The sequence below is a fragment of the Denticeps clupeoides genome, chromosome 4 (assembly GCF_900700375.1).
Source record: "Denticeps clupeoides chromosome 4, fDenClu1.1, whole genome shotgun sequence".
Lineage (NCBI taxonomy): Eukaryota > Metazoa > Chordata > Actinopteri > Clupeiformes > Denticipitidae > Denticeps > Denticeps clupeoides.
The window spans coordinates 12502068-12526794 of NC_041710.1; the positions used below are offsets into that span (position 1 = coordinate 12502068).

General features: G+C 40.4%; 1 protein-coding gene across 2 annotated transcripts in view; it reads right to left on the reverse strand.

Moving 5' to 3' along the window:
- Window positions 1-24727, reverse strand: part of sema6ba (sema domain, transmembrane domain (TM), and cytoplasmic domain, (semaphorin) 6Ba) — a 77103-nt gene that overhangs the window by 27126 nt on the left and 25250 nt on the right. Inside the window, exons 2-6 of one of the 2 annotated variants that reach the window (XM_028977323.1) lie at window positions 15163-15290; window positions 11818-11929; window positions 7339-7399; window positions 6885-6947; window positions 1066-1164 (exon numbers count right to left, since the gene is read on the reverse strand). In XM_028977323.1, the coding sequence (XP_028833156.1) occupies window positions 1066-1164; window positions 6885-6947; window positions 7339-7399; window positions 11818-11929; window positions 15163-15271 (444 nt within the window). In that variant the 5' untranslated portion in view covers window positions 15272-15290. Of the gene's footprint in view, window positions 1-1065; window positions 1165-6884; window positions 6948-7338; window positions 7400-11817; window positions 11933-15162; window positions 15291-24727 lie in introns of both variants that reach the window. The other variant, XM_028977322.1, reaches the window with a different exon arrangement.

A 24727-nucleotide genomic window follows, 5' to 3' on the forward strand; every position in this document is an offset into this window, starting at 1 on the left:
CCCTCATCTCTCTGTAAATATGACAGTTCTAAATGTGGGATTGTTTTCTGAAGTAAAGAACAGTCACTCGAACATATTGCTTGCTTTGTAGTATGGGTGCACATGTAATTTAATGTGTTAGGACACTAAAATATGCATCAACTCGCATATGTTTGTGCCAGGAAAAGAACAAAGCAGACATTATTTATTAAGTTCATTGCACTGCAGTCAGTCTGTACCAGCCTCACATGTCACAGCTTTTATTTGTAATCAGGGGTACTTTAAAAGACAATTGTCCCCAGATAGACTCTTAAGGACATTTTCAGGTAAACACAATCAAAGGCTGTCTAACAGAAATGCAGTATGAAGCTTCTGGAGAGCAGTTAGTTCTGCTGCTATGGTTTCTCTCGAGACCAAATCTATCACCTGCGCCTCAGACATATTTAGAAAACCAGCGAGCTTCCAGTTAGATGGAAATGTGAAAAAAAACAATTTGGCTGTATATGAAAGAAGGAAAAACACAACAACAACAACAACAGAAGTTTTGATCTTTATAATGGCATGCTTTAGTGTCACATAACTACTCACTGTTCCGCTGTTGCTGACCCAGATTAATTTAATCAACCTTAACTTTTTCACGCTCTTTTATTGTATTGCTACAATGCTACATGCAATAACACATGAGTTCATTCAGTGCACACAAGTAATTACACAGGCAATTTCTATCGCAACAAGAAATTTGCAGCCTGCACATTTGTGTGACAAATGTAGCTGTTTCATGCAATCTACAAACACCTTCAACGTAAAGCTACAGGAAAAGTCGATAAAGTGTTTTTTGTGTTCTTGTCTTTAGATTAGTATGCATATACATTTTAATGGAGTGCTTTCAACGCGTTCATTTCAAACATTTCAATATAAATGTCCTTTTGAATCAATTGGATGGAGATGTTTTTTCAACTCTGTAAAGGATTGGGCATGGATTGGATGAAGACTAAATAAGAGCGGACAGTGGGGATGGTGACAAATTCAGTCTGATGCCAGAGGTGGGGGAGTCAGCTCTGTGATGAGCTTAATGCCTGTACTCACTGTGTAGTTGGCACATAGAGGATTAAAAGCATTGGTCCCACAGACAAACAGCCCTCCATGCTGGTTCAGTAACACCTTCATGAAATTACGACACTCCTCCTAGAAACAGGGAGAGAGAGAAAAGTTCACAGTCATATTATGAGGTGAAAAGCAAACATCTGTTTTTCTCAATCATCTCAGAACTACAGAGAGACAGAGAGAGAGGGGGGGGGGCAAGCAAGGGGGTTAGTTATCATAAAAAGGAAGTCAGGGCATTTGAAAACAGAGCATTGGTTAGAAAGGACTTGCAAATATTCTGTGGCAAAAAACTGACGGAATTGTGTGAAATAACAAAAAAAAAATTCCGACAAAGTTTACAGAAGCCTGCTCTGGTTATTAATTGTGATATGTATTAGAATGTGCCCTATTTGAAATGTACCCTGTATTATCTGTGTTATCTGCCACCAAGCTATCAGTAGCAGATCTTTCAAGTTACAAGGTGCATGATATAACAAAGTTATGTCCTGACCACTGCAGACCAGGAACTGCAGTTTTAGAGTTAATATGAACCAATGACAGTGGTGGCCTAGTGGTTAAAGAAGCAGACTTATGAACTGAAGCAGGTAAAAAAGCAGCATCAAACTGCCAAGGTACCACTGAGGTCACCTTGAGCAAGGTGCCATCCTCACACACTAGTCCCTGGGCGACTTTCATGGCTGCCCACTGCTCACAAAATGACAAAAACAATCACTTTCACTTCACTTGATACAATTTGGCAAGTTTTCTTTGAGTATATGTCACACAACTGCACCAGCAGGGCGCGGCTGTTATGTCCGCTTCCTTATTTTGTGTGGGTGCTCTGTTCCTGTCACATTCCTAAACACAGCTCATTGTTTCCCTCTTGTCTTGCCACTCTCATCTTGCTTCCTCTTGCCCAGGACAGCGAACATATATTTCAGTCAATACAGTGAATACACAGGTGCTAGTTATTACAGTCGCTATGGAAGTTAAAGGTTCATTTGCAGGAAAATGATGATAATGCTACTTACATTATGAGCTTTTATGTGCATGAGGGGCTCTTGGGCTACAATAACGCTCATATTTATTCTTTTAATCCCTTTATAACCAGAGAAGCCTCTTTCCCCTTGTGGGCATTACATGCTGTGCAGGCTGGTAGGGATGAGATGGAATATATTTGGGAATATAGTGTTTGCCATTAGTACAGCCCAGTACACAAATTTCACATAATGTTAAGCAGAGATGAATAATGTGATATATGAAGATAGGCTACATAAATGCCCTGGGGAAGATGGGCTATACTGGGCCTGAATCTATATTACTGTTCTGTACTGTTCAGAGCAGTGATTTATACTTTCATTTTAAAAGAGCTGCAGCTCCCACAATGTCCTCCTTTCTGAACGCACAAGCCCATCCACTTTTATCCTCATATCTGGCTTTTATTTGATCTCAAAGCCTTTCAAAATCCTTTTCCATCTCTCTCTCTCTTTCAATCTTTACCTCTGATTCTCCTCAGTTTTGACTGTTTTCTCCATCGTCATCATTTCCTTTTCCCGCCCCTGATTTCAAAGTGTCCCCCTCAGGGCTGAGCTCTGTTCAGCTCTGTTGCTCCATTTCTATCTCAGTCTCTCTGCCTCTCGTGTGCTTGCTAGGCGCTGGTGGTCCCCCAGCATAAGCTGGACAAAGCGGCACCTGTGAGGCCTGGCAGAAACTCAGCACAGCCTTTTAACTCCTGCCACCGCTCCCTCTAGCCCTCTTTCTCTCAGTTTTTCTCAGCCCCTTATCTCGTTCTTTCTCTCAGTCTCTCCTTCTTTCCCTTCACTGGTCATCATTCTGACTTTCCACCCTTTCTTTTGTCTGTTGATCCTATTTCTTCTGCTTTCCCCTTTCTGCCGGCATGCTCTTTGTCTTTGTCTTACACTCCCTCCCACTTCTCTTGTCTTTCTTCATCTTTATCCCTCGGCCCCCACCCCCTTCCACTGTTTGTCAATGCATCATTCACTCCATCACTTGTCTGAGGATCTGAGATGAATTGGTGTACCCTCTGCTGCTTCTGTGCAGGGTTGATGATGTTTGTCTGTGGGTGAAAATGTGTAAGAGACCAGAGCCGGGAGAGCAGAGTCACCGCAGCACGAGCCGACAGCCGCGAGACCACCACTGATCTTCAACAGATGTTCTCATGGGTGAGACACATCTGTTATCCTCAACAAGTGTCCCCATACACAAATACACACACAAGCACACACACATGTGCACACACATGCTGAAATCACCATTCTGCTTTGTGGCGTGGGTCAAACATTTTCCTTTGAGGAATCAACTTTCAATGAACAGCTTGGCAGACTTTCTCAAACCAGCAGTGGATGTTTTTACAGGAAATAACATTAGCTATGATAACTTAATGAAAAGAAAAAGCCATTACTCTTACAGACACGGTTATGGTTGCGGAGCGATGGTCGCTTTGGTGCAATTAATCTCATAATCCAGCCATTGGTTCAGGCTGGGTATTCTAGTGCCAGCTGAGCCAGGCGACTCATTAAAATGCCGCCCCATTAAGCGTGCGGGGAATGACTCAGCACCTCCTCGGGCCAGATTTGCAGCATGTACATTTACCTCAAAGTGGTTATGTGCAGACATTTTGATATACAATTTGTTTTAAATTTATTTTTATAGAATATTCTCATCAGTTATTCTAAACATTATGACCCTTGAAAGGTGATTATGTATGGGGCTGTGTATCTGCAGATCACATGCCAGGGTGCCCATGCTGATCCATGTCCATGACCAAATGCACCTACCATGTGCAAGTGAGCATAAGAATAGGACCACAGAACAATGGAAGAGGGTGGTGAAGATATTGGTGAAGCCAATGGAGGGGGATGTACTGTCTTTCATGGAAATAGGATTCCATGATTGCAGTGGCCTCTTTAAGCAGGATAATAAACTAAACAGCAAAAATTGTTCAAAAATTTAACATGTATCCAATCTATGGAGGTGCAACCTCACAAGGTACATGTAGATGGGATTTACATTCTGCTAAATGAGTGATGCCATTTTAGCTTCACACAATAAGAATATAGCTATATGGCCACCTGGCAGACAATTAAGTATATCGCATAACACACTAGTATGAACACCTTACAATGAGGGTGCTTCAAAAAACATTAAAAATTCTGTAATCTTGAGCACAATAGGTACACTACACATCATCCTCCACTCATCGACATCATTTAGTCCCATTAGTCAAATATTCTCACAGATACCCACCCGCTCACTATTCTTACCCACTGCCGCAGCCCATCCCGTAACGCAGGGCGGGGACTCACTCACGGCACACATTTTGTACATATAAGCCTATACAGATACCATTTTACAGTAACGAAAACCAAATAAAACAAATAGTAGAAGTATCCAGGTGATTTTGTGTCTTTGTTTTACAGTAATGACAACTTACAGTAATGACAATATATCGTTTTGAAATAGCTTACATTATCTGCTTGTTTGTAATGGATTGTTTGGTGAATCTTTGTGATCCCTGCTGGCACCCTCTTGCTGAAGCAGAGAGCTAAATGGCTTAATTAGTAGCAGACAGGGGTCCACCTCTCAGCAAGACGGATGTGGGACGCCTGTGGCTGTCGGCTATGACTGAAGCCCTCCCTTTCGTTCCTTTGTGTCAGTTCTGCTCTTTCTGTCCCCATCTCTCATTCTCTCCATCTCAACCTCTTTGTTTCAATGTCTCTCACCTCATTTTAATTGTGTGATCTTAAGCTCACGCACAGTTCTAAAACCAGCTGTAAATGAGCCACATTTTCTAAAATGAAGAAATAACATACCCCCCTCCAATTTTTTCACACATGATGGAATCACAGTCAGGGGGCCAATTACAGACTCACACCTTGCTGAAGAAAAGAGAAGAGAGTTACAGGTGTGTTTCAGGTGTGCGCTGGAATCAATGAGCTCATTTGTGTCTGAACAGCCCAGTCCAAATTATACACTTCAGAGGGTGTCACTCTGACAAAACCCACCCCCCTTCCGGAGTGGAAACACTCCAGCTTATGGGCACGGACTCTGTAATTAGAGAGGGCCAGTGGCTTCTGAACCAACCAAGATAGAGCAATTTGTCAGCAGCAGATCAAAGGCAGATCACAGGGAATTAGCCCACACAGTTCTAACCCTTTCCATATGGTGTGGAACATTACATACGTGTGGAACCACCGTGTGGCAGCTGGAACATCATGTGTCTCCAAGATTTATGCAAAACATCAGAAGAAGAATCAGGCAGAGTAACAATTTAAAGAGATTGTCTGGCTCAGTGCACCTCAGTTCACCTGACAACCCAAAGCAAAGGGTCATAAAAACAAGTCTAGACATTCCGTTTTCAAAATGGGACAATCCAAATAACAAGCCAGCGATTTTCACTCAGCATGTTTCTCAAAGCGGCAGACTTTGTGCAATGAGACGTATAGTTCAGTCAGAATATTGAGAATATTAAGACACTACTTAGCCACTAAAACAATTATGCATCCATAGTTAATAGAATAGGGAAGTTATGTATTTGAACGGTGCTAAAATAATGGTACCTTACTTTAAAGAAAGCATCCAGTGATATTTTTGCTGCAGTATAAAGTGTGTTTATAAAGTGTGCAGTATAAAGTGAGATTAAAATGCCAATAATCTCTCTGCAGAGATGCCTTTAGACATCTTTCTGGAGGCCCTACTAACAAAGTTTTAATCTCAATCACTGTTTAATTACCAAAACCAAAGAATCACTATCTCCATCTCCTTCTCCATCCATCATCTCGCATAGCAGAAATGCAATACCTGTGTAGAACTTAATTTTACGATTACAGATTATGATAGATGTAACATGACTACTAATTACTGATTGGTTTATTCCCTGTTGCAGAAAACATCTAATTTCAGAATTAAAAGTAGTGAGAAATGTACTGAAGTAAAAACTACGATATTTGTGTGAAGTAAAAATCATAAGTTCCCTAAAAAATGATTAAATGTGTAAATAACAATAAAATCTACTTTGTCAATCTACTACAGTTGGTAATGGGGTGGACACTTGCAACAAGAAGACAAGTCACAGGTTCAAACCCCACTTACTACCTTTATGTTTCTGAGCAAGACACTGGGCAAGACACTGTAACTACTGGACTGTCCCTGTAACTACTTATTGTAAGTCACTTTTAACAAGGGTATCTGATTTATGCCATTAATGTCATAAATGGAATGAGTCACTTCAAATTAAAACCCTGTGCAACACAGAAAGCATTACAATTAGCATTGAACTCATACTTTTGAGCCACAGATTTGAATCCTCCCAGGCAAACTTGTACCTTTGCAACTGCATTGACATTTTTTGTGTGTCTTAAGTTACACTAGCACTATAGACCACAACAAAGCAATCCATCAGTGTTTTCATACAAAATGTGGATGGAATGCATTATCACAATTTTGGGACAAACCCCATCCAGTATTTATTAAAAACAACACACACATTTTCATTGTCAAAATTTTTACACTTCCATATTTTAAGGACCATATGCTAACCCCACTTTTATAGTTATAAATAAAATTATTCATAACTCCTTAATTACTAAATTAACTAAATAACTACTTTAAAAACCTTCATAAACATTGCTATGCTATATGACTGTTTGCACTAAGTCTTGCACAATTAGCTAATAGATAATTAGATCTAGCAATTAACCTTTGAACTGGCATGGTTGGGCCAATTTGTCAGGATTAGATCAAAGACCTTCCAGCAGTAGCAACAATGCTACGTGCGGCAGGAAACTCTCAGTGCCACTCACCTCATGTTTGCCTTTCATACGGCAGATCCGAATGTCATTCCTGTTGGACTCCCAAGTTCTCTTCTGTGATAAGAGAGCAGGTTGAGATTAGAGAGGAGATTAAAACAATTTTCCCTCATTAGGTTACTGTGGTTTAGCGTGTGTGTGTGTGTGTGTGTGTGTGTGTGTGTGTGTGTGTGTGCTATCAGATAGATATACTCTGTGGTTATATGCATGTGTATGTATTAGTACTGTCCATGTTAATCAGCTGACACATACCATGTTAACAATTGCAAGCAATAAGAAGACCATAATGCATTTTGATTTTAACACAAATTAATCATGTATGCTGATTACAGAATCATTATGCTTAGTGGTGACCAAAGCAAACTGGGTTTTATTAACCACCAGAGTATTAACCACTAATGTGCTAATGTGACAGTAGTGTTTATGTGGCATGAGAGGTCCATCATACCTTGCTGTAGAACATCTCATCTCCTGCTACATTGTCTAACTCCACTCTATAGAGGTCGTCTCTGAGAAGTACACACAAACACACACATAGAAGTGTACAGATGTAGAAGTGTACTTCACAGAGTATTGTTTTTCGTGTTTCAGAATACAGTCTCATCCAATTCAGGAAAGGGCTGAAAGACGGAATCACTGATTTTCTTCTAGTCTAGTAATGCTGCAGAAAAAAAAGTAAATTATGCCAGATTACATGGAATCTATTTCCAGAAATAGAATTTGCCTGCCAGATACATATGCATTAGCCAGCCTCTGAGCTGTACATTTTGGCCAATACTCTACACTAGGCTAAACTGCCATGGCCTCCAGAGCCACTACCAAGTTAACATTTTTCCAAAATCACTGACTGTAAATAGTTTCTTGGCTTGTTGCAGGTCACTGGGTAATTACTGAAGCTGAGCTGGTCTCAGTGTAGCTGGAATAAATAGCTAGATGATAATGGCATTTAAGGACTGATAACCCTTTGTATGAGTGGCAGAATATTGATGAATCTGAAATTGTATAATGTTCCGCTATTGTGCAGCTAATCTCTTTTAGAAACAATATCTTACAACAGATGAGTGTGACAGTGTGACTCAATATATTTCACCCAATACACATAAATCTCACTTTATGTATCCTTTAGATGACCTTCACAGTGTGTAGTTCTTGCTGTGTACAAGGGAAACAGCAGAGCAGCACAGTAATCCCTTGCATTAGCATACACTGTTACATAGCAGATTGAGCCCCTCAGTCCTATTATCTGAAGCGGACATAATCACCATTCCTCATCTAATTCCTTTACATAATTAGAATGTAAATAAGTAGGTATCAGGCAATTTTGGCAGGGAAGGATGAATATAATGGAAGGCCTACGTAGTTCATCAGACCAGGATGCCCATGCCGCATCGTATTGATCAGAGGGAGATATTGACGCCATGCTGTCCAATAACATTTTTCCTGGCTGACCCAGTAGCACGTCTGTCCCATTGTCCTGGGTGCTGAACAGGGCATATGCAGGAGCCAGTGGCCAAATGTATCTTTGCAGCAAGGTCTTTGGGGTCAGCATGTGGCCAGGCTGTCTCGCAGCCCTACTATTTACCCAGTGCTTTTTCAAAACTAACCCGACTGCAATGCTGTCAGTTACTGTAGCACCACAAAAGCCAACAGGTTCCTTTAAGGTGAATTTAGATGTAAAACTATTTTTAAATTAAATTTTTTATTGTTTAAAAAGTTTTCTTTTTTGGCAAAGAGTACCATGTGAGCTTTTAATCATTACAAATAAAAAGAAACACTAGCCAGTTTGACAGCATGTCACCTCCTCTACAATGGAACAATACTGGCCTTAACCTGAGATGAATTACTGACCCAACCATTCAGATGAATGTATGGGTTTGTGTCTGTGTGACAGACCATCTGGACTGGTGTGGTAAAGGACCCCCATGATGCACCATGAAGCATCATTTACACTTGACTTTACACTCATTCTTCCTTTAGAAGCTCCATGTGGTGGGTAGAGAACAATGGTTAACTTCCACTAAGTCCATATATTATTATGGCATGTGTTTCTTCACAGCACCAGCTGCTTTCAGACAGCACCAGCATATGAGCTGCAATTTGTTGAAATCCATTCCTGCAGCCCGTCTTGTCTTTTTCCACAGTCAGAGGGACCCTCAGGGCAACAGAAGATTTTTGAAAGCACTGAGCTTTGTATTCTCTGGTGAAATGCCAAAAAATTACTTGGTGGAATGAGTTAATAATCAGTCAGGCTGAGCAGTTGTGACTCAGTGTCCTTTTAAAGTTTCTCAACTGAAGTTTATGAGTTGGCAACTCTCAGGATAGGTTGTATTAAATGCTGTGATAATGAGACAATGGTAGAGTACAGAAAAGGAAGCAGACCCATAATCAAAAGGTTGCTAGTTCAAATCCTGAACTGCCAAGTTGCCACTGAGATGCCCTTGAGCAAGTTACCGTCCCCACACACTGCTCTCTGGGTGCCTTTCATGGCTGCCCACTGCTCCCTCAGGGGATGGGTGCATGTCACATGGTTCACTTCACTTACTTCACTTCACTGTTAGAATTTGATGAAACTTGATCATTTGGTGAACTAACCTTTGTTACCTTTAAAATGCAACACAATGTACAGTGAGCATCAAAGTATGGATTTCTTAATTTTGGAGAAACCTAGACCTAAAACTGTATATTTCGTTCCTTATTTTAAATTAGCCCAAATTTTGTTTTAAGCATTAGGAAAATTACAGACAGGAAATTCAACATGCAATCTGGGTTAATTTTTTATTCACTTCCTTTAGGCCCTGGTTTTTGAAACCCTAGGTTTGTGCTGGATTTCTGCTACCTGATTTCCTCATACTTGTGTGCCATCGATCCTCATATTTTCTGATAAAAAACTGAGTTGATAATATGCAACGAGTGCCTCATAAATAAGTCAAAGTTATCACAGGCTTTCCAGAAAAACTCCATCATAATCCTTGCCAAGTCAGATGTCAGGATCAGGTTGTCCTTCGCTGGATTCGTATAGGTACAGGGGAAGTGTTTAATGTCTTTTCATGTCAGAAACCCTCCTTGGGGTTAGGTCTATGGGTTTGACAGAAATGGAGCTTTAGCTTAACACTGAGAGGCAAACGAGTCTAGAGGGCAGGTTTTCCTTCGTTTCAGGCTGGAGCTATAACCATAAGCACATTGCATTCCATTGCATAGTTACTTTGAAGAGCAGCAAAGTCTGAAAGAGTGAGATTACATGTCTCCCAAAAACAATCCTTCAGGCTGTGCTGTGTGTGCCAAAATATGTCATGAATTAAGCACTCTTAATCATTTCATCACTTCAGACAACTGCAGGGTTTGTGGCAGATGTGAGTGTAATACTAGTGGAAGGACGAATATTTAAGCACACCTCCTAAACATTTGCCATTTACATCATCTTTCTGTCTTAGGTACACTTTTCACATAGAACTACACGTTTGTAACAGTTGGCCTAGGTAATAATATACACACTGCATCATACAGCAGCCAAATCAATAAAAGAAATTCCATCAAATAATTAAAACAATTTAAATAAATAATTAAAATAATTTTAAATAATTTAAATTAATTTGTCTCAAGGTTGCAAAACATGTAACCATGGCAACATGAAATAAGTCGAAGTCCACAAGTCACATTTTATTTTGGGCAACTGTGATAATCTAGTCCTAAGTATGCATGTTGGCAGTATGATGACCCCTGGGGCTCTTGGCCTGGTTTCTCCAATTTGCTTCCTCCCAGTTCATCAACAGAGACTGGCAGCACCTGAGTTCATCCATTTTAAGCCAACTAGACCCAGAACAAGGACAAAAGGGACAGGCGTATCATCTTCTGTTTCTTTTCTATACCATTATAGCCCTTGTTCTGTTCCTCCAGACACTTCTTTACGCTGACATTTTTTGCTGCTCTTTCGTTTGATCTGCTTTCCTTCAGTATTTAACCTTGAGGAAAGTCCCTTTTATACAATGCATACTTCACCTAGAATTATTTCTAACAATGAAGAAGATAAACAAGATGCTGCATCATATCCTTATCCTTTTGAACACATCAAATTTGCCTGGGTTGACAGTTTATGGTGACAATAAATGCAGAAATGTAGTGTTGTGATTGGACTTGTAAGAACCTGACAACCCCATTCAATTCAACAATCAAAATAGTGAATATATAGATTCTCTAGTTCTATTATCAAAACTTTCCACCAAAGGATAACAGTAGTTTTTCAATATATATACATTTTTTTATGTCTTTAACCTTGTTAAGATCGATTTGTTTTTGCCCACAAGGAAAATGTCTATTTTAAAATGTGCATCTGTTTGGCTTACAGCGTCAGTCAGAAAGTGTAGAGAACATGACCCCTGTCACTGCAGGCCCTCTGGGCACAGACAGGGGGTGGAATCATATTTCACACCAGTGTGTTCACACCTATATATCCTCTGGCTTCAATGAAGGTTGCAGCAATTACAGAGATTAGCAAATATTTCTTTATGCACTTTTGGGAGAAGTTTGTGTTCCTGTTAATACACATCACTTCACTTTCACTTTAATGGTTAAAATGCTACTGTTGACTAAAGCCCAATGTCCAGAATATTGTTCAGAACATTATAGCCACATCCAATAATATATCAGCAGTATATGCCATTTCCATCTAACTTACTCGACAGGTAGGACTGTCAGAATTCAGAAGTAACTGTTATATCAAAATAAAACAATACATCCATTCATCCTCATCCTGCAGTTTATGTGCAGCAAAACCAATAAACTTTTCTCTAGTCTTTATTCTGATTTCCGCCACATTCACACCCCACTTAGGAATTGAAGGTTTCTACTGGCCTATTTGAAGGCCACTGCTGCAATCATAAAGAGATAAAAGGTTTTCTATTGATGGTCTGTCAGAGCAGCTGAGGGTTACCTGGCGCCGATGTAGAGGGTTCGGTTGACTTTGAGGACAGTCTGGATGTGCAGTGGTTCCTGGAGCACGTATGAGCGATGGGCCCGACCCACAAATACAGGATACCGTCTGGCTACTGAAAAAATAGAGACATTTTATCTTTAACCTCTTCCTTCTTTTGGAGGCATGCCGGTTAGGGAAGGGTGACTGGAGAGGACAGGGTGATACATCAACTGCCATAGTGCTTGCTCAGTCCTGAGTGCTGGCGGTCTCATCGCCCTTGACTGTACAGAAGGATTGCCTCATCATTCTGTGCACCTCCAACATACAGCTGGGGTATTTAGATACAGCAATTACATTTAGAGCAAGAAAATGCTCCCATGTGATCTTTAATCAGCAGTATCGGTCCTTCTTTTAGAGAATATATCAGAGAAGAGTTATATATTGGTTAGGGTTTAAACTGAACCTAAATTGTTGTGGCTGCATCTAATAAACTGCAACAAGCCGTATCACAGGTTTCCATGCTGATACAAAGGTCATTGTATAATGGTCCATATTCCTGATTGTGCGTATGAGGGCTGTGCTCAGTATTTCGAGAAATGCATAGGTATAAAAGTCTATGCGATATGTGGTTCTTATTGCAACCCCTCTATTGTTATATCCCTCATATGATATCATTAAGCACCATTATTGTAAAGTGCTCTAATTATTTAATTACAGACTTGAGGAACATAAAAAATAACAATGTATTATCTTCAACTTCAATATATAATAAAACAGCATATTTTATTATATACCTATGTATTATGAAGAAATAGCTGTGTCAAATAGCTGTTAATATCCTGCAAAGTTATACTGTACAATTAGTGTCAATCAATTACATATAGGTGATGATTTTACCCCTACTTCAGGCGTATTTTTGCAATTCTTCCAGTTTAATTTACCAACTTCAATAAAATGATCCAAAGTATAAATAATATTAATTGCATAAGATGCTGGCCTACAGCACCTTTAATGGCCATTTTCATCACATGTTGTGCATTATGTAATTTTACTAGTAAAGAAATTGGGATTTTCAATGGTGTGAGTTACTTTGGGTGTGAACATAAAATTAAAAATCTATGTTCTACATTTTATTTTTCCATTACATGCAAGCTACTGATCCATAGCTAAAAAGAGATTTGAGCAGAATGGTTGAGTGTGACATCGCCTCATCAGAGCTGGAATTTATCCTCATCAGACACCAATTAAAAGCCTGGTGTGTCCAAACAAATCATGCTGTTGGCATTTTAATCATCAGGCGAAATATCAGACGACTTTGCTGATTAATACACACTCTTTGGATGCAATACCTGCGTAATACCTGGGCAGTGTTGCGAGATCTGCACTCAACAGATGACAATTTTAAGATACAGGTATTCATTCATTTATTTGGTTTGCGGCCTTGACACTGACCCCTGGTGTTAATGAGTACACACTACAGATTATGACACACAGTTCAGACACATGAGCACTGCTCAAATAAATAAAGGGAACCAAAAAAAAATAAAAAATCCTAGCTCTGAATGAACAAAATATTCTTATTAAATATTTTTTTCATTACCTAGCTTAATGTGCTGACAAAAAAAAAATCACACAATTGTTGAATTTTATGGAAATTTATCAAGTAAATCAAACCATTTTATGGTTTGTAATGTAGTAATGTCCTTAAAACAAGTCAAAATGACACTCAGTAGTGTATGTGGCCTACACATGCCTGTATGACCTCCCTACAATGCCTGGATATGCTCCTGATTCAGTCTGTAGCTTCAATGCCTTTGTCTTGCAAGAACTGCTGACACACTCCAGCCACGTGAGGTCTAGCTTTGTCTTGCATTAGGGGGAACCCATGGCCAACCACACCAGCATATGGTCTCACAAGGAGTCTGAGGATCACCTGATGAAAGTCAGGCTACCTCTGGCAAGCACATGGAAGGATGTGTAGCTCCCCAAAGAAATGTCACTCCACACCATTACTGACCCACTGCCAAACTGGTCATGCTGGAGGATGTTGCAGGCAGCAAAATGTTCTCCATGGCATCTCCAGACTCACGTCTGTCACATGTGCTCAGTGTGAAATTTGCCAATCTTGATGTTCTCCAGGTCAATGCAAAACATACTGAATGGTCCTGGGCTATAAGCACAACCCTCACCTGTGAACATCGTGCCCTCATACCACCTTCATGGAGTCTGTTTCTGACCATTTGAGCAGAAGCATGCACATTTGTGGCCTGCTGGAGGTCATTTTGGAGGGCTCCGGCAGAGCTCCTCCTGTTCCTCCTCGCACAAAGGTGGACCTGCGCTGGGTTGTTTTCTTCATATGACCTCCTTCACGTCTCCTGATGTACTGGCCTGTCTCATGGTAGTGCCTCCCTGCTCTGGACACAGCTTGATGTGTCATTGATGTGCCATCCTGGATGAGCTGCACAACCTTTATGACAATTGTGTAGGTTGTAGACTACCACTAGATTGAAAGCACTGCCAGCATTCAAAAGCAACCAAAACATCAGCCAAAAAGGAACTGAGAAGTGGTCTGTGGTCAACACCTGCAGAACCACGCCTTTTTTGCTAATTGCCTATAACTTCCACCTGATGTCTATTCCATTTGCACAACAGCATGTGAAATTGATTGTCAATCAGTGTTGCTTCCTAAGTGGACAGTTTGATTTCACAGAAATGTGATTGAGTAGGAGTTGTGTTGGTTAAGTGTTCCCTTTATTTGAGCAGTGTATATCACCACAAATGTTAACAACACAACATGTATGTACAAATACACATATAGAGCTCAGAGCAAGTATATTTCTGGCTTAAGAGTACATTCAATGTGAAAAAGTGTGTCTTCTTCAATTTACTGAGACACACACATTCACAAACAAGTGCTTCAACAGCTACTTGCATCTCTGTCTATGCAGAAGACCCCTCTTGCTTTAGAGCATTTTAAGAGCTTTTTAACTTAATGTGGAACCACATGAAGATAGAAGCATTCAAGCCAGAATGGGTCGCAGAAAAAAGTTTAATCCTTCCATCCCCACAAAATGCTTCTATTTATTTACTCAGGTGTGTTTTCCTTACTTTGATCTCTGTGATCTCCCCTGTATGTATATTTTGGTTCTTATAAATGTGTTTGTGTACACACGCACCCTCTGTTTCGTAATTTTTTTCATCCCACCCCTTTATCCCTGCTGTTCGACTCAGTTCTTTTGTCACTGTACACATGACTCTTGCTTGGTGTGCCCCCTCTGACCCCCAGGCTGTGTGGGGATCCACGTCTGAACCCTACCCCACAGCTGGAGATCCAGACATGGGAATGAAGTGGGGTTGACCTACCCTCAGCGGGGGCGGAGATCAGAGGGCCCGGTTCCTCTGGAAACGAGCCCCCAGCCAATGGCTGGAGCCACAGAAGTGCAAAGAGGAGGGAGGAGATCAGGGTCGCCATGGCAGCTGGAACACCAGCACTGTGAAATCAAAAAGATAAAAAGAGAGAGCATGTTTGAGATATGGCAGAAGTGTGAAGGTTCAGATTTTTTTTTATCTTTTTTTTTTTTATCTCAGATCAATCACATAAGGTGACTGGCTAATTACTGGCTAAAAAATCAATAGTAAAATTACAGAGCTGGGAAGCCCAATCCACCACTCACGTTGGCTAGCTAAGACAAAAATAAAGAACATTTAGTTCTCAGCTCAGACAATGAACACACAATGCAGACCTGAGAATAGCTGGAGAATCCCGAGAGGCGGTTGAGTTTTGTGATGTAAAGACCCAAGACCAACTGCAGTTTTAACCCACTTTCTCCAGATGAAGAGAACCTACACCTCCTCAAACAACACTGAATGAAATGTATACTTTTCAAAAAAGAAAATTTGCTTTCAGAAGAGCCCGCAGCATGAAAGCCTGTCAAGCCTTTAAACTGTGGGAATGGGAGGGTTTCATCCTCCAGACTGAGCTGCTGAATGGGGCTCTAATTAAAAGCCTTGTGCATCTAAACAAATCACGCCTGTGGCATTTTCATAAACATGACAGAGGTGTCAGCCAAAATACAGACTGTGTTTGTGCGCTGTTGTGTGGGTGTGAGGATCAGTGTGGGGCTGACAAAAATATTTCGAATGATATTCCGGTCATTTGCAGGCATGTTGGTGAAAATGTAAGCATATTGTCATGTATTAGACACAACACAGATCATGTATCAGGTCAGAAACCATTTGTGACTTACAGTTATGTTCATTTAAGGGATAAGATCAATGAAGCCACACATCACTGGTGTATGCAGTTGGGTTGGGCGTAGAGCCATATATCTTGAACAGAAAGCTCAGCTACTTGCAGAGGGTGGAAGACAATGGAACCCATAAAGCTGCCTGACGATGCTTTGTTTATTTCTGCACTTTACAGTTCAGCTCAGTCCTTCGACAGCAACAGAATGAAAGAAGCAACCCTGTTTATGGCAGTGCAACAAGACCCCACACCTACTGTCTGTCACACACAGATCTATACAGCATGCAAACTGCAGATCTGACCAGTTCAAAGGTCAAACCCCAAAATGTTGCCACCATCTGTTTTTGGACCACTTCCTCCATTGTCTACACACACATAATTTACAACCGACCCATTACGCTCCAACAACACATTACCATAAAAACACTGACAGCGTCCAGGCACAAAGCAGAGGAATGCAGGCTGCATGTCTTTGTAACGTTCTATAAAATCGATTTTAAAGCCATAATGCAGTCTGTCTGATTAAGGGATGTTAATCACAGGAAAAAGTCAGAAGGAAAAAAAAGAAGCTCAATCAAAGTCCAAATGGCTCAGTGATGGATCCAGTGATTTAACATGATTTGTTCCACTCGCTGGTGGGATGTACCAGTTCATTAGGTCCCACTGTTTTTACAGCGATGGAACATGGCAATAATGACCAGTTGAAGAGATAATGTGAAGGATAATGCAATTAACAGCTCATTTGAGCAAGAAAGAAAAAAGAAAGACAAAGGCAGACAACTGAATTATGTTCTTTCATCGGTACACTCTTCTAATGACTAATGCTTTCGCATTACCTTTCGATATAAATACGGAAAGAATGAGAAAGAATTAAAAAAAGAATCAGTGGGCAAAATAGTGTTATAAGTGCTTCTTTATGTATGGGCATGACTGTGTACAATAATCATAACTACAATAATCATACACTAAAAACAACATTAAAACTTGGCATAAGATCTCAGCACCAGTGTGTTGTCCAGCACGGCAGAATTTAAATTATTTCAGTAATGGCTCTTCTATGCGATCAGACCAGATGGGCTCGTCATTCACTCCCCACACTAATTGCTAATGTGTCAGTGACCCCGGTTCACTGTTGTCCTTCCTTCCTGAGATTTGTGAGATTCTTTGATCCAGCAGTCTAGCATAATTGTCAAGTCTTTGACAAACTTGCTCACCTTTTTACTCTTGACCAATTTTCATGGTTCGTACCTCAGACTGCACACTTGCTACCTTATACATCTCACCCTTGAATGTCTTGATCCATTGTAACCAGATTATCAATGTTATTCACTTCACCTTTCAGTGGTTTGTATGCACATGTGTGTGTGTTTGTGTGTGTGTGTGCGCGTGCATGTGTTCATAAAGCTTTTCTGGCCCAGGAGAGCTGATAAGAACACTGAAAGCAGAGAGAAACAGATGGTGTGAAGGCAGGGACATTCCCTTCTTCAATACAGCACCAGATCTGCAACACTGAACCCGTAATGCCTCATCTCTCTCCTCCCAGCCTTCCCTAATCTCCCCTTTCTTTCCTTTCCTTTCACACCCAACCATCCCCGCCTAAACCCATGAGTATGGACAGAGCGATGACAAGCAGAGTGAAAGAGACAGGCAAGCACATTTGGTTTAGGTTTTAATGTGGAAGACTAGGCCAGGTTGGGTCATTTACTGATCTGTGTGCAATCCAATCTGACTCCAATCCAATTGCTTCAAAATCAGACTTAAACTTAAACCTTTTCTGGGAGAGGTTGATTGTGCTGCTAGATGATATCTAGCGTGTTTTAGCCCTGACTTTTCCAGTTATGTCTTACCAGCCTATGTAGTAAACACGACCCTTCATTATCGGACTTTTTGGAGATCATCCTTTTTGGATGCGACTGAATGAAACAACATGATGCCAGGCTATATTTTATTTATTATTGACCAAGGAAAACTGATAGTTTGAGAAAAATCAAAAAACAGTTGATGCTGTTTTCTCACTAACGTCGATAACATGTGTCATACCCTGTAGTTAAGTTCTGCTTCAGAAATAAATTTCACAAATAAGTCACATCTTTCTAGGGCAAACGGTCAGAAGGCGCCCATTCCTAAATCAGCTAACAAACCAAACACTCTCCGACATGCACCAATGAATAAATAACGCCCTGGTGGATCTGCAGCATGCAAGGGTTTAACCCTAATATTTTTCTGAGGTCCCCTAGAGCCCGTGCACCGCCACTTTCCAAATATACATACAGGATGCCCCCATCAGCACCATCACACATAGAGCAGTGCTGCATTGTTGGGAACGTGGAATGACATTTTGTGCGGGAAATATGGTGAATGGGGCAGGGGAAAGTGAGACAGCTATGGGGAATGACAGGGACAGCATGATAGATTTTGCTTTAATGAAAAGATAATAGATGGAAAGGAGAACGGAGGTGAAGAGCTATGTATAAAGAGCCAAAGGGAACGGAGGGCTCCACCAATCATCTAATTCCCACCATCCCCCATTATTCCCTCCACTTTCTCTCTCCCTGTCTTCTACACCTCTCTAATGCAGTAGAATAATGATGAGTTTTCATTTCCTTATGAATATATGATACCTTTATGAGGCCATCAAACACAAGAAAAGAAACAGAAGCACATCTATATTCACAATGATAGCATACACAAAATGATGGTGTTATACATGCACTGTACACAGGTAACACTGTGTATGGATATAGTTTAAAGTGCTGTAACCTTAGCAACCAAAAGCTCTGTTGCTGCCTTGTGTTCAGTAATTAATGTGAAAAGACCACGCATACTCAAACAGTATGTTTAGGAAATGGATGGTTTACTCTGTATGGGGACCCATTGCTAACCATGTAGAGTGTATGCCACACACACACACATATGTACAGAGATGCACAAACTGATGAATCCCAAGCAAAACCAACATTAATAAACAATGTTACAGATATAGTTCTGCACATGATAAGATATAGTTCTCGCATCCAAATGTCTTCTATTGGCTACACCCAAATCTCACAGGAAGTGGCGCAATAATCAGAAGGTTGCCGGTTCGAATCCCAATCCGCCAGTGAGGTGCCACTGAGCAAAGCACTGTCCCCACACACTGCTCCCTGGGCGCCTCTCACCAAGGATGATTGGTTAAATGCAGAGGACACATTTCATTGTGTACACTGTGTGCTGTGCTGCTGTGTATCGCAGAGACAATCACTTCACTTTCACACAACACCACCTCTGAGAAAATTAGTTTCTGTTATATTGATCAACTCACCAGGAGAAAAATGGGTGAATATGGCGCTGGGGGAGGTATGAATGAGGGGATATGGGGAGATGTGGGGGAGTGGGATGAGAAAGAGGTTGGTGTGGGCGGATGGGTGAATAGGAACCCTAGATTGTCATTCTGTATGGATTAAATGACAGCAGTGTAATACACACATTATTATTCTGTTACATTTGTGTGTTGTGTGTGTGTTAAATGACATTTATATCACTCTTCTGATTTCAATATGCTTTAAGATGCTTTAAGACCTATCTCTAACCAAGTTCAATAACCATTCTGATTCAGTTATGCGATTTGTACTGTAAGACTGGACTGAACACACACAGAGATACACACATAGTGTGGGTAGGGAGCTGGGGCTCATTGGGTTTCCTCGCAGGCAGCATGCTGATCAGTATGCACCCGGAGCAGGATGCTGCGACTTCACCACACCATTTTATTAATTGCTGTAGCTGCCTTCATACTGCAACCCACCAGTGGCCTTTAAACACGGGCTTCCCAGTGCAAAATAAACACAGGCTGAGTGAACCTGACAGCAGACAAACACACATGTTCAAACTGTTCTACTATTTACACAAGTGCACACCATACCATACCATATTTATTTATAAAGCACTTTAACACAAGAAAGGAGTTGACCAAAGTGCTGTACGTTAAAATTAAATCATTTTTAAAAATTTAATTACCAGGACAGAAATGTACAAAATGTTAATTAAAAATAAAGAATAAAAAGAAAACAGAAAAAAAATAATAATAGAGAACATGCAGTGTTTTGAATTACACAAGAGGTCGGATAAAACAGAAAACATTTAAGACAACATAATAACAGAGTTAAGAAAGGACTGGTTAAGAAACCACATAAAGCACTGCATAAGAACACCGTATTAGAACCACCTCACACTGGGTTAAAAGCCAGGGTGTAAAAGTGAGTTTTTAAATGAGATCTAAACACAGTAATTGACGATGCCTGTCTGAAACTGATTGGTAGGTCATTCCATAAATGTGGGGCGGCCACTGCGAAGGTTCTATCACCTCTGAGCTTATATTGTGACCGAGGAAAAGACAATAGTCTCTGGTCTGAAGACCTGAGAGAATGGCGTGGAGTGTAGGGATGGAGTAGGTCTGCCAAATAGGCTGGGGCCAAGCCATTCAGTGATTTAAAATTAAATAAATCATTTTATAATTCTTTAACAAATAAAAGAATCACATGACAGAATACTCACATTTGCACATGAAAAAATGTATACACACAGACATGTGATGCACACTGCCTTTGTGAGATCCAGGGTAATAACCACAGAAATTCAGCATTTACAGCATTTATCAGACGCCCTTATCCAAATTCCATACTAGTAACATATTTCTTATTTGGTTATTGTGTGACATTCTCAGGGGATGTTTTTTAAAACCATCGTCCCATTTCAGTCTCACCATTATGATTGGGTGGCGCTGTTGGGACTTTCAAGGGACATGTAGAAGACAACCCCTCCTGCAACGTCCTCTGGACATTTTTAGAATGTACCAAATCATTTTCCCAGTATGGAAAAGGACCCCTAGAGAATGCCATTTAGGGAACATTCAGAGAGGAGAGGGACTTTTGAAGAGATGTCATTTTGTTTGTTAGGATTGCTGGCAGGGACACAGCAACCAAACCCCTATACTGATATAAATGCCAATGTTGATTGAATAGGATTTTATGAGACTAACTTGTTCTGAGGAAACCCTGGTCCAAATAATTTGCCTTTCAAAGGTTATATATACATAAGTCCTAATTAAAACCTCACCTGAAATGCTGAAGCTGCTCCTGCTTCCTGTGGTTAGTTTCACTACTGCCTAAAACCTCAACAGCACTGTACATTATGCGTTCTGTGCAAGTGGGGTCATGCATTCCTCAAAATGATACATGCATTCTCAATTTTCACCTTACACTGCCTAATTTCTTTTACCATAATCACCAAAAAGATAACAGAGGAGCATGATCTCTCCAATGGCACTGACATTTTGAAATCTGTGAAAGGGAATGTGATTGCACTAATTTTTCTCTTTTAACACAGGTACATCATTGACACAATTACCGCCCCCAAAAGCAGCCCTTCCGTCCTAACGCAGACAAACAATTATGGTAATAGTTAACAGAAACTAAATGCACTAGACTCAACTCTTCCCTTCATTTAGAGCATGCAGTGTACAGCTCACATAAGAGTCTTTTCTTTATGTTGCAGCCTATGTCAGAGGTATTACATCACAAAGAATACACTTTAATTTATTCCAATCTTGAGGAATATAAAAAATGAAGCATATCAAGTTGATAGTTTCAGCATATCTCCTTCCATTATTGCTTTGGCAGCAATATTGCAGAGAAGTGTGAATATTCCCATCACTGCAGTGATGTAAAAGGTAGTCGGCAGTACGCTTTCATTTGCTGTTCAGAATATCATTCCAAATGTTCTAGTAAAGCTCTCAGACACACACACTCAGGCCAACCATTAATTAAACCTGCTGACTACTCAAAGGAGTTGCATCAGCAGGGCCGGGTCTAGACGGGCAAATATGAGGAGGCAGACAGAGATGTAAAGGGTTCAGAGGCTGTAAATGTGTGAGGTGGTGTTGAGGGTGCTCTGGAAAACTGTTTTTGTCATGTAAATGAATTGCACTTGGTCAGTCTCTACCCTAAGACCTGTCCAACTTGGGTGTTGGGTGCTGATTTTGCTGTTAGGATCACTGTGGCCTAACCACTGTGTCCCCAACCACTGCCAATTGCACAGGTGGAATGGTGAAAAATAAAACAGAAAAAAACCTAATAAATTAATGTAAATAATGGACACGTAATGTACACCATGACACTGGACTACACTTTGGACTTCTCCACCTCTACAACTCTAGGACTTTTTCTCTTATTGGACAAATCATCACAAACCCTGCACTAACACCAATTGCAGGTTCACTCTACCCTGGAAGTGGGTCCCTCTCTGTATCACTCCTTCCCAAGGTTTCTTCCTTTCTTTTTTTTCTCTCCTAGAGTGTTCTTTTGTGGAGTTTTCCCTTGTGTGAAGGGTCAGGTGTGAGGGGTGCCACCTGTGTGGCCTGATCTTGGGCTATATAAGAAATAAATGTTGTTGTTGTTGTTTGCATTTGCTGACTGCTCATTTGCCATGCAAGCTCGATCCACTTACTAAAATCATAGAAATTGAGCTCAAACCCAACCCATGATTTACAGCTCTACTGCCTACTGAGAAACATGCCTACTGGATTGGATGTTTAGCTGGGGGAGGGGAGGAGGGATCTCTTTGCACAAACAGAGCACGGAGGGAAGGAGTGAACAAGAGGTAAAACCCATAATCTCCTTTGTGCCTTTTCCAGTGGATTTTTCAACTGCTACAGTTAATCATGTTCATATTCAGTTCTCAACTTTAAGGGGGCAGGATGTTTGTTTTAGGGGCACTGCCCCCTCTTATCCAAGGCGCTGAGCTGGCCCTGGGCTTCAGTAACATTGTGAAGAAATAAAAGTGAGATTTAGCAGATTAGCCCCTGAACTTTAACCTCTAGTATCCTATTTAATCACTGGCCCTATACAGTATACCACTTTGGAGTGGGTCACTACACATGGCCTAGTAAAGGCCATTGATTGAATAGCTTCATCAAGCAGGTTATTGACTTATGGGTTCGACTCTTGACTCTTTTCAGTCCCTTGGGGTGGTTGGCGTGTAGCTGGTCTCTATTTTGACTAAAGCTCAAGGTCTATAATGGTTTTGGAAGGCTCTCCTCTGTTGTGTGGATCATATTACATTAATAAATCAGCCAAAACAAGATAACTAAGAACTGAATTTTGTACTATAATTGAATACAACATTTTGGACTATATTTGAATACAAAATATAATTATCTGATGTCCCTGTATCGATACAATATCACCATGTAAAACATCACAAAATATTGCTGAATCTATATTTTCAAACACCCCTATACAATATTGTCATGGGATACATTTGCAGATGTTATAAAGTTGTTAAGTCTTTAATATAATCCCAAACGTGAAGGTTTGATATTATACCAAAGCATGAAGGTCGGCTGATGCGTGAAGGTGGTCTGATGTGTAGGTGTGTATGACAGGTTTAACTGAGTGTGTGTGTTTGCTTGTGTGTGAGCACATTTATAGCTCACTGGAGTCTCTGTGTCTTGCCGTTGATTGTATGCCATCCTGTGGGGCAAACTCACCTCAGCAGTGTAATCCACATCTGCCCAGCGCTGCCACTGAATGACATGATGCAGGGATAACGAGACAGACGAATGTGAGACAGATGCAATTTCTCTCTGCTGATAAGTATCCCTATTACACTTACACACATAACACCTTCCCATTATTCGCACATAGTCTTCTTTTATTCTGTTATTGTACAGAGAGCCTTAATGGATGTCTATGCTGGTTTTATATGATTGTTATTTGTCTACTTTAACCCAAAAATAGACTAATTGACTAAAATGTGTCCAGATGTAGTTTAATGTGTGTTTGTGTGTCTGTTTGTGTACCTAAACAACTCCTACAGAGATGTAGAAACCTTCAAAGGTCCCTTAAAAGTTCAGAACCTTTCTGCCTTATTTACATAGCAACATGTAAGACATTACAACATAATTACAGACAAGTATTAATTATTTGATAGTATGTCGATGAATATGAAGCCTTAGATGATTGTTGACCTGTCAGTCTGCTTTGTACATCAGGGTACACACTCTTTCTAATCGGATGCATTTCAAAACACAGACCACAGGCTGTTTATTCAGAGATAAAAATCAAAGCTTATGATGATTTCTTAAATACATAATTTCACCAGAGGATATAGCTGTTCAGTGTACTAGCCATAGCTCAGTCTGAGCTCATAATATAGCTATTTGGTCAAGATGGGATTAAAAAGCAAACAAATGATTCTATGTTATTTGAGAAGAAATGCTCCTGTGTTCTTCTAGAAAGCCTCAATGAATGTATTATATTATATGATACATTATTATATATTATTTTGGCTCTTCAGTTTAGTTGCATTTATTTTGATTTGTTTACTGGATTAATGTGAAAATTACACTGTTTATGACTGAGGTTGCGTGGGGCTGATAACCACGCATGCTTTGAGTGTGATCTAATGGTGCAACAGTTAGCTATTGTTTTTTGGCCATGCTTACTTAACATAGCTGAAGTCTGGTACAGAGTAACACCATGTAATAGGATGTCTAAGACATTGTAAGACGTCAGTGCTGCACAGGAAAACATTGTTTTCCTCCCACACACTCTACTGGCAAAATCTGTAAATTAGATTTTGGTGAGGCATGCTATTTTTTTCACTGAATAATACCATAAGCATGACTTTTAATAGCTTGAAGAA